The sequence below is a fragment of the Ceratotherium simum genome, chromosome 24, assembly GCF_057802395.1.
Source record: "Ceratotherium simum simum isolate JZ-2026a chromosome 24, ASM5780239v1, whole genome shotgun sequence".
NCBI classification, from domain to species: Eukaryota; Metazoa; Chordata; class Mammalia; order Perissodactyla; family Rhinocerotidae; genus Ceratotherium; species Ceratotherium simum.
In genome coordinates this window covers 10,598,150-10,610,680 of record NC_141923.1, presented here as the reverse complement: position 1 = coordinate 10,610,680, position 12,531 = coordinate 10,598,150, and the positions used below count along the sequence as shown (strand labels likewise).

The following is a 12,531-nucleotide window of genomic DNA, read 5'->3' as shown; positions in this document are numbered from 1 at the left end:
GAAAAAAGATACTGCTTGGTTACCCATGATAATACCACTCTTAGACACTGAGAAACGAATGTCACCTTCCAAGTTTCCTGCCATAGGACTTCCGTATGGCCAGGTATGTGTACACACATATAGATCTGTATTGAAAAGAAACCCTCAGCACTGTTCTCCTTTGCGTCTTATTTCTTCCCAATCCTTCTGTGACATACGTACCAGATTTCGCCCAGACAGGACTTCTAACAAAGCCATTAGGATTTTGCCATCTTGTATATCAATGAACAAATCTTTCACTTCTAGAGGTGGGTTGCACTATGGAAGAAGGCAAAAGAAAGCAGCCGATTAGTGACATGTGTCATCCACAAAAGTACTTCAGAGCTGCAGGTTTCACTCAAGAGAAAGCTTCCAGACTTCCAGATCCACCTACAGGCAGCAAGGCCCGTCCAAGGAGGTGGTAAGCCCGTCCCCCTGACGGTGGCGCCCAGGCAGCGAGTACGCTGGAGAGCCACGGAGGAGACAGTGTCAGGGGGCCGATTGAACAAGTGACCCTTGGGGACACTTCTAACCTGATATCAGACCCCCAAAGTAGATTACATCCACATTCCTCCTTAAGGGAAGAAAGAAATGCATGTCTTGATTATAGCCTTCCACAGAATAAAATAATTCTAGAAGTAGGGTTCACATGAAATTACCTAGAGCAAGCCCTTCACCTCAGATTTGGGGAAACTGAGGCTCAAAGAGGCTGGGCAGTGTGCCCAGTGTTTGGCAAAGTCACGTCTTTTGTATAGCCCTGTTTCCTCATCAGGACACCTCGGCTAACCACAAGTGCAGCCCGGATCCCACCACGATGACATAACCCTGCTCAGTGATCCCCTGGGCCTCAGACTGGGTGTCGGCAGGGACCCCCCCATCTTCAGTACTGCCCAGTCTCCACAGGTGCACTTGTCTGAAGCCCGCTGTCACTTCATCAGTATTTAGTCCAGGTCTGGAGGTGAGGCCCCTTGGCAGAGAAAGTCAGGAAGGTGGCTGGTGTGTGCGCCCTGGGAGGGAGCGGAGGGTGGATGGACACATGGCGGGCCTGCTGAACGGCCGATGGTTGGGTGAGGGGAGAGAATCTCTCCTTCCACCCCAAGTGTGTAGGTCTGTCAGGAACTCAAAGGTTGAGAGGCTGATTTTCATGTACGTGTTCATACATATTTATATGTTTAGCTACAAAAGTAATACATGCTCATTATAACAAATCAAACTAATTAAAATTGTATAAAAAGTTAATCAGCTGAGTGCCAGCCCCGTGGCTTAGCGGTTAAGTGCGTGCACTCCGCTGCTGGTGGCCCGGGTTCGGATCCCGGGCACACACCGACGCACCGCTTCTCCGGCCATGCTGAGGCCACGTCCCACATACAGCAACTAGAAGGATGTGCAACTGTGACATACAACTATCTACTGGGGCTTTGGGGAGAAAAAAAAATGAGGAGGAGGATTGGCAATAGATGTTAGCTCAGAGCTGGTCTTCCTCAGCAAAAAAAGAGGAGGATTAGCATGGATGTTAGCTCAGGGCTGATCTTCCTCACATAAAAAAAAAAAAAAAAAGTTAATCAGCTGAACGCCACTCCCTCTGTTCCTCCACAAAATCCAGGCTTCCTGAGATAAACCAATGTTGTCTCAAGATGCACCTGTTACCTGTTCCACTGAAAAGCAACACACTTGAGTTCAAATCCAGCCTCTACCCTCAACAGGGACTTGGCTTTGGGCACTTTCCTTAACCTCCCTGGGCCTGCGAGTCCTCGTCAGCAAGGGCTCAGAGGACAGGGGCCCAAATAGAACAAGACCATGCAGGAGAAGAGCCTGCCACAGCACCTGCCTTCTCAGATTAACAGCATCAGTAAAACCAGCTTACTATTAAGTGGCTTCCTTCCTGCAGACTCTTGGGGTGCCCTCTGCAGTACGGCTTTTCATCCAGGGGGTGTGTGCCTCACGGCTTTATGAGGGAAAGGGAGATGTCCTTAGCTGGTGGCCCTCTGCAGGGCTCGGCTCTTGAATCACCCTCTCTCCTCCCCACCCAATTCTTGTTCTGGGTTCCCTGGGTCATTAAAAGGCAGCCCCAGGTCACCCAGGCTCCTCCCTCTCCCTGGGGGAAAAGGCAACTCCCCACACAGGATCTGGAGCGTGGAGAAGGCCTGGGTGGGAAGAGCCCGAGCAACCCTGGCCCTCCTCTCTGAGCTCCACTTGGAGAGGTCCACGGTCTAGGTGAACCGACACTATGCCGTCCGACATGGGGTCCACCGAGAGCTTGGCTGGCCATAGTCTGCAGTCTATGGGTTCACCTGAAACTTGTCGGTCAGATGCTCCAGCGAAAGAATTTGCAAACTGTGTTCCAGGAACCCTAGGCTTCAGCAGAGCAGCCGCAGGGCGCCCCATGGTGGCCGAGGGGCGTCGAGAAGGAGGCTGACCCACTGCCCCCTCTTCATCAGAGAGGCTCAGCTCTTACTGGTCTTTATTTAGGGTTCCAGGTAAGACCTTGCTTGAAGAAAGCTTTCTGTTGACTAAACAAGCTTGATACTAACTCCTTTAATGCAGCACGGTTAGCACTTGCTGCAGCAGAATCTCGGGGAACAGGGTCCAGAAACAGGCATTTTTAATAAGCCCCGACCCTGGCATGAATTCTGTTTACCTTTTGGAATTGGGGCCTTTGGCAACATTAGGACAGTTAGGGTGGGTGCTCTCTCTGCTCCTGGGTACAATGAAAGGGGGTGTTCACATAGGAGACAGGATTAATGGGGGTGGTGGCAGCTGTAACCAACCAGAGAGCCAGTAGTAAGGAAAATCTTGGAAACACGGGGGATCTGTGGCCCAGGCACCCTCTTCCTCCGGGAAGGCCTCCTCCCGGTGAGAGCCTCGAGGGTCTCTGTTTTCTTTTTTCATTAAGGAAGGTGGCATTTCCTTACTCCTTATACGAGCTCCCTGACCCCCAGTGAGTCAAAATACTGGGCAGTTCCACCCACAGGTGCACAGAAAAGGGCTTTGCTTCAAGGACAGCAGCGACTTTGAACCAAAAGGCAAATTATTTTCTTTGCAAACTCCTGAGGCTCCTTGGGTGCATTCCACCGGAGCATGAGGGCATCAGGTTACCGAGCCTCTTACGGAAATGTTATTCCTGTTAATGCGAGGCAGAAAACGTGAGACCCAAACAAAACAGCCCCTGATAGATGGACTCACAAAATTCCCAGTTACCAGCCCGACCGTGGCCGAGCCCTGCTTTTGTGTTCCACCTGGAGAATAATTCCCATTGACAGTGTCTGTAAGAGCCGCAGCCGCAGCAGCAAATGGGGCCTTGGCCGGACTCCATCCTGTGAGATGGCAGGAGGAGAAACTGAACGGGCTCCAGCAAAAACACTCCTCGGGCCCCAAACATTCCGCGGGCTTCACGAGATTGGTATGGCCGAATAAACAGCACCCCCAGGGCTCTCTTCATGATCTAACTCCTTCGGTAAATTAAGGAATTTTTCCAGAAGCCAGAGACTCAGTAAATATTTCTGACAGCCTTCAACTTGCAGTTAAGCCCAATTCCCCAAGGAGTTCCTGGGTTTCCTTTACATGAAAGGTGGTTCTTGAGAGTCTCAAGGTTAGAAACATGGCTGTTAATTTTGCCCTGTTTATTAGGCATCAGTTTCAGACGCTATCTGATTTGTCCTCAGAGTGGGTGCTACCCACCTGCCCGGAAAAAGGCGAAGAAGCATGGCCAGGGAGAACATCCTTGATACGATGAACAGTAACAGAGGTTCACTAGGGGTGGGGGGAGGTGAGTGCCTGGGTATTTGCTATATTACCCTCTGCTCTTTGCTGTATTTATTTTTTAATTAAAAAAAAAGAATGAAATACGCCATGGCTACACTCCGTCCACCAGGAGGAATTTCCAGCTACCCTGACACACATCAGGCATTAATTTAGGAGTTCAATGAACTCAGGTTTGGGGAACGGGTTTCCTTTTTTTCCCAAAATAACACTTCGCTTTACGAGCACTGCCTTTAAAATGCCCCAACAGTCAAAACAACTGGCAAACGATTTATAATGCTTCATCCGTGACATACAATCTTTCACCTGAGGAGTTCGGGAACCTCCTGAGTCAAGGGGAACCCATTCTACAGGTGGGGAATAGAGGTGTGGGTGGTCAAAGGCCTGCTTGGGAAACACTACAGGCCTAAAGGTAAACTGTGAGAATTAGAATTTCCGTCAAGAGCTCTATATCCTAAAAACCACACTTATTTTCTCTGCTTTCTAATCATTTCAATGATTTCCTCTAAGAACCTTTCTTTTGGGTTAACTCGAAGGACAGTCAATTGTTACTCCTGCACCTTTTAAGAGGAAAGGAGAGAATAAAATACATTTCTAACCTAACTCAAGTGGGGTACTTGAAAATTACCAGCTTTAAAAAGAAATGAGAGGACTGGCTGGGTCTGTTCGGAGAACCAGATCGTGGAATTTAAGAAAGAAGTGCAGTGAGTAAAATGAATCCTGATAAATCAGCTGTTTCACAAAGAGAAAAATAATCTCTCCTCCCCCAGCCCTGGGCAACTTAGAATGTTCCCTGCCTCGGGGCCTAATCTAGTGGGTAAGGAGGGCTCAGATTTCTCCCTCCGAGCTGTTCATCCACCTCACGTCAGTCCCTGCCCCTCCTCTGCTGCTCATCCTTTCGTCTGCTTCTCAGCAGGAGCTGGTTGAGTGCTTTTGTTTTATGGAGTGTGTGCATGAGAAGCTTGCAGACAAAATGCAATTCAAAATGGCCTGGCCAGAGAATGTTAGAAAGAAAGAAAAAGGGGGAAAGAAGGGCCACAGGAAGAGCTTCCTTCTTGGTGGTGGGGTTGCAGGAAGCCATTTAACTTCTCGAAGCCTCTGTTTCCTCATTAGTAACAGGAGGGGTGGGGGGTAACGAGAATCGTCATGAGGATAAAGGAGATGTGTGATGCACCAGGCAGGTGCTGGATGCACCAAAAGGGGCAAGTAATACTGTTAATCAATAGCAACATTACATGATTAACAAGGGAATCCGGCTTTGTTAAAAGGCATCAAGAATTCTTGCATAAATCAATTCACCTGGCTCTGAATGAGAGCCCCCTATGGAAAGTCAAGATGCCCCCCACCTCGCTGGGTTTGCGTCCCGAGGGCACCGCCTCCTGCCCATGGAAGGGTTTGGATTTTTCCAACAATGAACGTCTTCTACTTTTGCTCATCCATTCCTATTTAAAGACAGACCTCTTCTTTCCCAATGAGACTGAGAACCCCAGGAGGAGAGAACCATATGTCCTAACTCCATGTTCCCAGCACCTAGCTTGACACCCAGCAGTGAGAACGCACTCCATAGGTGTTTAAATGAATGAGTGAAAAAAAATATCAACAACACTAACAGAGCCACCATTTCCCCCTCCCCGCACTATGAACTGTACACTCAGTTACGGACAAACCTACCACTTACCAAGAACGCCAGTGCCCGCTTACCTTCTCTAGATGCAGATTTATCCATCGAGTGAAGGTCCTCTTCTGCACATTTTCCCTCTCAACTGAAAATAGAGAAATGCCATCAGCTGGGCAAAAAGAAACACGTGCAAAACCCCGCCCTCCTCTTCCCAAGGGGGGATCCTAGGAGGACGGCAGGCAGAGGCCCGGAGGGTCCCATGTATGAACGGAGGCTTTCCCAGAATGGGGGTGACAGGTGGTTAGGTGGCGCCTAGAATCCATTTTCCCCAGCCTGAGCCCAGAGCATCTTCAATAGATTAAATACCCATGAATTTAGACACACAGAACAAAACGTTCTACACAACGTAACGTGAGCATTTGGGCATTCGCCTCTCCAGCTTAAGAAGCACTGGTGGGAAGATACACACGAAAACCACAGGGTGACGGCACCGCACACCTGGCTTGGCAGCGATGGGTCTGAGGAGCTGGGATGGAGGAGAGACAGGGTAAGAAGGAGGGGAGGCCACTGGTTAGGAATTGGGATGGGGGCTCTGGAAGGTGCCAGAGAGTAGCAGAAAGAATTTGACAGTCCTGGGTCAGACTGTCACCTCCTAGCTTTGTGCCCTTGGGCCAGGCACCTGTTCCCATGTCTGATCTGCCCCATGAAAATAAGAAGCTCACGTCCGGGCTACCAAAAAATTACCTGTGATCCTTCAAATCAACTCAACACAGTTCTTGGCACAATGGTTGCTCATTTTCTTTTTCTTTGTAGCTCTTATTTTCAGAGCCAGGGAACACTCTGCGCCCTCCAGGAAGGGCGAGTTCTGCAGGCGTCTGCTGCAGAGCCACAGTGAGCAGCGAGGACATAAACCAGACACACATCCCTCCTCCCAGGGGAGAGCGTTTCCCAAACAGGTTTCTGAGGAAAGATCTTTCCTTTTCAAGGGTTACTGCTATCTATCCAGCACTAATTGTGACCCGGACACTTTGTTTCCATTAATCTTTAAACCTGACAACACTGTCTGCAAGGTAGAAACTATTATTTCACAGATGGACAAAATGGGGCCCAGTGAGGTACCAGGACTTGCCCAAGGCACCAGCTGGAGAGAGGAAGCTGGGCGTCACCCCAAGGTCTGTCCGCCCCCCATCAGCCAGCGCCCTGGAAATGGAAGGCCGGCGTTTGAATTCCAACTCCTCCAATTACAGCAAAGGCGTCGGCAATAGTAATGACAATGATTTAAAAAGTATTTACCGAGGACTCGCAATGTGGCAGGTCCCCATCTAGGCACTTTACACGAATTCACTGATTTAACTCTTCCTACAACCCTCAGAGGCAGGGACTAGCACAACCTTCAGATGGGAAAACTGGGGCGTTTGCCCAACATCACACAATTAGTAAGGTTACTGTTCCTATTTTACAGATGAAGAAACTGAGGGTTGAATAGCTAGTAAGCAGCAAAGTTGGGACTTGGAACTGGATTCTGTGATCTTCCCACTCCCTCCAAGCTCTGTGGCATTGGCTGGCTTGGTGCCCTGGGACCCGGAGGGAGTTTCCGGGATGGGTGGCAGTGCCAATGCCTGGGTCTGGGCGCCAGTGGACTGTGGCAGCGCCCACCCCCCCACCGGCAGCTTCAAGCTGCTACACTCTCGGGAAGCTTCCTAGAAATGTCGGAGCCAGATGACTCCTGAATGACTAAGTTCTGGATTTCAACATATTGGAAGAACATATCACATACACTTAAAACCATTTCACATTTCTTTAGCAATAAGAAAATGAGAGGCAATTTATCTCCTGGGGGAGAAAAAAGGCTGCGTTTTCTGTAACGACTGTGGTTCTTTTTCCCTCTCAGCCTCATTATTAGGTAGATAGTGGTGCCCATAAATCAAAGTTTAATATTGTGCCTTTCAATCTTTTTAATTGAAGAGCTGGCAGACAGTAATTATGCACAGAACTGCTTTTCTCTCATTTTCCTCCTTTTCTGTAAGGGAAGGTCACTGGCAAGTAGGTATAAGGATTAAAGATCTAATTCCAGGGAACTGTGTTATGTGGGTAGGGAGAGGAGGGAGAAAGGAAAAGAAATTGATGGAAATGAGATAAGGAGGGGGCATTTGTTACAGAGTCTCAGAACTTTCCAGAAGATCAGAGAGATCTTTCCACTTCTACAGCTTTTTCCATAGTATAGGTGTTCCACAGTTACCGTCCCTCTGTTGATGGACACTTAGTTATTTCCAGTTTTTCACTGTTATGAGCAGGGCAGCCACAAGCCTCCTTGTACAAGCACCCTGCTACGTGGTTCTTTGTGCACAAGCGTATGAATATATTTCTCATGCTTGACGACTAAAAGTGGAGCTGCAGGGTCTTAGTGGTAGGCACATTTAAAATTTTAACAGCTACTTCCAAATTGCTCTCCCAAAAGGCTGCCCCAGTTTATACTTTCACCCCCACCTGTCTTTAAACAAGTTTATGGGGATTGTAAAGTATTTACACACACATTCAAACCCTCAGGCTGGTTTCTCCATATGGCTTCAGAAAGAGCGAAGTATGTTTGCTGAAACAGAAGTGCATTCAGTGAAAGCCTGAGAGATCCTGGGCTAGGCTGTTAGTTTAACAGTGCTGAGGGTGTAAATGAGGAAGTAGGTGTCTGTTACTCTATATACTCCTCATCTATCTGTGTACCTACCCACCCATCTTTCCGTCTGTCCTCCATCCATCCACCCATCCACCTACCCATCCATCCACCACCCATCCATCTGTCGGTTCATCCATCCATCCATCCATCCATCCATCCATCCATCCACCACCCGTCCATCCATCCATCCATCCATTCTCCTAGCAGATACTCATTCAGTGATTACTCCTTGCTGGGACTATGCCAGACATGTGGGCAAAATCAGAGATGAAAAGACTAAGAATTCATGGAGTCTGTGCTCCAAGAATTCACAGCCACACAGGAGAGAGAAAACATGGATGCCACAAGGCACATATGAAGTAGAAATGAATTAGAAATTTTGAAGGCTGATGGGATGGGAGCGAGCAATTTCAGATCTCATGGGGCACTCCTCCAGGGGCCCTAAGAGGATCCCACGGTAGAAGTGGGACATGGAGGGGCTCCTGAAGGCAAAGACAGCATGCTAGCCCTGCCCTGATCCAGAGCTAACCTCTGGGCAGCCTCACTTCCGATCCAGCCAAGGCCAGCGGGCGAATCTGGGCAGCAATCAGCTTCGGCAGCAAAGCTGACCCATGGGAGGGCAAGATGATGACCGAGGATACCAGGGGACCGTGAGACTAATCACAAATAGCAGATGAATCCCAAACTGAACTAGGGTATGGAGACCATACTTTCTGGCCCTGAAACTGGGACACATTGCTCAGTACACAGGAGAGAGAGACTGCAAGAATTCAGCCTGCCTCAGATCATCCACTTGAAAGCCACACACCATCAGCTGTGCGACCTTGCACAAGTTCATAACCTCCAAAGCGCCTTTGCCTCAGTCTCCTCTCTACAGAACGAGAATGACCGTGCCTCCCTCACGGGAATGCTGTGAAGATTCAGTGGGATCACCCCGAAAGGCATCGCCACAGCTGTTCCAGAAGGGCTGCTACCCTGCCCCCCAGTCACACAGCATGCCCCGGACTTGGGGGACTTTGTCTGGTGTCTGACGCTCTTTTATGGCCTTTTCCATTTCGAATGCCCACCCCCCTCCTGCAGGCTTTTGCTACTTCTGGCCTGCCAAGACTCCATAAACTTTATATAGTTTCCATAAATCCCACGGCCCCTTTTCTCCACCGCACCTATCACGTTGTAAAGGTGTAGGAAACAGTTTCTCTGGAAGGGTCTGGCTTTCTCACGGAGTGTTTGGGGGGCTTGGTGTGGGTTTCCTGGGCAACAATAGGGTAATAACAGCACCGTAAAAGCGCCATCCCAGCTCTGGCTGGCTGGCCAGGGTGCCCGAGTGCCGGGGCAGCACGGAGGAGGAGGAGCTCGTGAGGCCCTGGACTCCAGCACCCGAGACAGAAAGGGTGGCCCAGCCTTCTGGCCCAACTCCACCATCCCAAATGCCCAGGCGTGACGTTGTCCCCGGCTCTGCCAAAAACAATGTGAAAATGGGAGGTGCGACATTTCTCCCTTCTCCAGGCCATCAGTGGCCGGTTCAGGAGTCGGGAGCCACAGAGAGAGGGACACTGGCTCTTGGTGTTAAAAGAGACTCATTTACACTTGTGGCCTTCTTTCCCTCGAACCTACATTCTCTATAATATTTCCTCTATAATATTTCTGCTGTTCCGGGCCCATGAGAAAGGCTTGATGGCTTTACCTGTTTATAAAAGTTATATGCTCATTATAAAAAATTAAAATACAGGAAAGCATAGAGAAATGTATCTAAAATCTCTTGAAATCTCATTATACCCAGAGGTCAGCACTATTGACATTCTCTTGACCATCCTTCCAGAACTACACACACACACACACACACACACACACACACACACACAGAGCTAATGCACGTAGATACTTGTACACAATTTCAGTGTGATCAGTAAACGACTCAGCGTTTCTCAAAGCATGGCACATGGGTCACTGTCACCAAGAGCCTCTGGGGTGACAGTTAAAATGCTAATCCTTGGACCCCATCCAAGACCTACAGACTCACACACTCTGGGGCTGGGGCCCAGGGGTCTGCGTTTAACCAGCTTCGTGGGTGATGACGGCGCACGGTTTGAGAACCCAGGTCTTAGTGGGAAGAGACAACTGGCACGATTCCGTGGTCACCTTTGGGCAGAGTAGAGAATGTGATGGGCACGTCACTTGGCATAGGAGAAAGAGCAGACCACAAGGTGGGGACAGGGATATGGCTCCCGGGCTTGCTAGGACGATTAAGGAGACATCGCTCACTGGCACTGGGCAAGAAAAACGTCCTCTCCTTTCCCTCTCTGTCTGAGGGGCTCTTCCTGATAACGGCTGTAGTCCCTGAATTCATACAGCTGAGAGGCGAACCAGAACTCGCCTAGGAGGACTGCAAACCAGAATTCCCACAGGGAGGACTTATCCCTTCACGTCCATCTGGACGCGTCAGTTGGGAGCATCTGTTTCCAGCTTCAGAGGCGCTGCCTGGGCAGGGGAGGAAGGCCGATGGGGCAAGTGTGGCCTCATCTCTAGGTGCGCTAAGACCTTAGCACAGGGCGGGGCACGTCATGAGTGCTTAATAAACACAGCTGTTATGACTGCTAACCTTGGATGACCTACTGAACTTCTCCGAGGTTGAGTTTCTTCTCTGTAAGATGGACACAACGCCTCCCTCCACCGAATGAGACAATGATGCCCGTGTGTGCTGGCTGCATCAAGGAGCTCAGGACACAGACTCATCCGTCCTCACAGTTCACGGCACCTCCTGGACACACACACTGGCCCTATAGACGGCTCTCATTTAGCAAGTCCTCACAGAGCCAAATTCCTCTTTCCAAGTCGACCTGGCAGCCACCGAGGCTGGGAGAAGCCACTTGGCTCCTTGCAGCTGGGGCTGTGCTGGGGAGGGGGCGGCAGTGGCAGAAAGGAAGGGTGGATCCCACCTGGACCCCAGTGGGGTGTGTGTGGGGGTGTCACACCCCCACGATTGGGACAGCAAGGTCATTGGGAGCTGATGACAGCTGGTGGGCTCTCCCTATCCCTGGTGGGAAGGTCACCGGGGGTAAAGCCCCCCACCTCTGTCCAGGAGGGTGGGGCAGGCAGGGCCCCGCACTTTCAATCTTTATTCCTGTTTTGTGCTGGGGGCAAGACTCTGGCATCCATCTGCTCCCATGCTCCATGCATTGTTTCCTGCAAAGCGGGGCACGGTACAGAGGGCCATCTCAGCTCCAGCGGACAGCCACAGGCCCCACTGGTGGCAGTCTCTAGGGATTCCTCTAACAGCAAGCTGGTCCAGAAACCTCTTGCCCAACCTTACATATCAGCAGCCTCCTGAGACACTTACATCTACTTTTCCATTCTTGGTCTGCGCTGACTTCCTTTACTGTCTGGGAAACCCATTCTCCTCCTTGGAAAAATATTCTTTTTCTCCATGGCTCAGACTCCTTCTCATTCTAAGGGTGCTATTTGGCTCACTTCAGCCATGCCCCTCACTCCTCAGCTCCGGCTGGCCCCCGGGGATCTTTAAACTAGGATGGAGAGAGATCTTTTCTCTCTCTGGTCACAGAGGCGGCCCCCCGAGCTGCAGGGCCACCAGACCATACGAGGGTACCTACCGCCCACGGGCAGTGCACCGAGAAGCCAGCACTTGGGCGGCCCCCGCCTGCCCCTCCAGCCCTCAATGCTGCTGGACCCCCGGGAGCCTGCGGCCGCTCCAAAAAGAGGCCCCCCCATTCTGCCCCGACGCGCCCGGCCCCTGCTTGGTGGTTTCGCTCCTTTCCCCATCTTTCAACACCTCCCAGAAACACAACCTCATTACATGGCCCCATGCTGGTTCACTTGAGAAATAAAACTCAGAAACAAATTAAACAGCAATTTCTTTTTAAACAGGAGAGGGGCCAGGCTTCGGCAATACCAGGCCAACGTCCTTCGGTTCCGACTCCTGGGGGCCGCTTCCCCCCATCGGCTCTGGCGGTATTAAAGCCAAGGCCTCCATGTGGTTTGCACCAGCAGCGATTTTGCATTTCATTTCCTTTGTTTTTCCTCCCTGAATGTTTGCTCTGACCCAAGTCCCTTTTATCGAGACTTTGGTAATAAAATGCAAAACCCTCGTTGGGACCACAGGCCGAGCAGCATGCAACTACTCAAATAAGTGTGCAGAGAAGCGGCAGGCTGAGCTGGCAGAGTCCCCTCACCCTCTCTCTGGCGCCTCCGCTGTCTCATCTCCTGTGTCCCTCGTGCTGGCCAGGGATGCGCCGATGGGCATCAGGACGAAGAGTGAGTAGCCTGCTGGACCTGGCGCAAACCGGTGGTCTCCCCAGTACGCGCCCACGGAGACTCAAATAAAACTGCCAAGCTCATTCTAACTGGGGACTTAAATCCAATTCTCTCACAGGTCCCAGAGGCCACCAATTAACATACCACGTCCTGCCCCACCGTGGCCCTGCTTCTCAGCTGCTCCAAAACACATAAC

At 50.6% G+C, this 12,531-nt stretch overlaps 1 protein-coding gene across 2 annotated transcripts in view; it reads right to left on the bottom strand.

Annotated features, from left to right (window-relative positions):
- Nucleotides 1–12,531, bottom strand: part of CLMN (calmin) — a 111,499-nt gene that overhangs the window by 30,122 nt on the left and 68,846 nt on the right. For both annotated transcript variants that reach the window (XM_014790518.2, XM_004434242.3), the window contains exons 2-3: nucleotides 5,479–5,540; nucleotides 202–297 (exon numbers count right to left, since the gene is read on the bottom strand). In XM_014790518.2, the coding sequence (XP_014646004.1) occupies nucleotides 202–297; nucleotides 5,479–5,540 (158 nt within the window). The remainder of the gene's footprint in view (nucleotides 1–201; nucleotides 298–5,478; nucleotides 5,541–12,531) is intronic.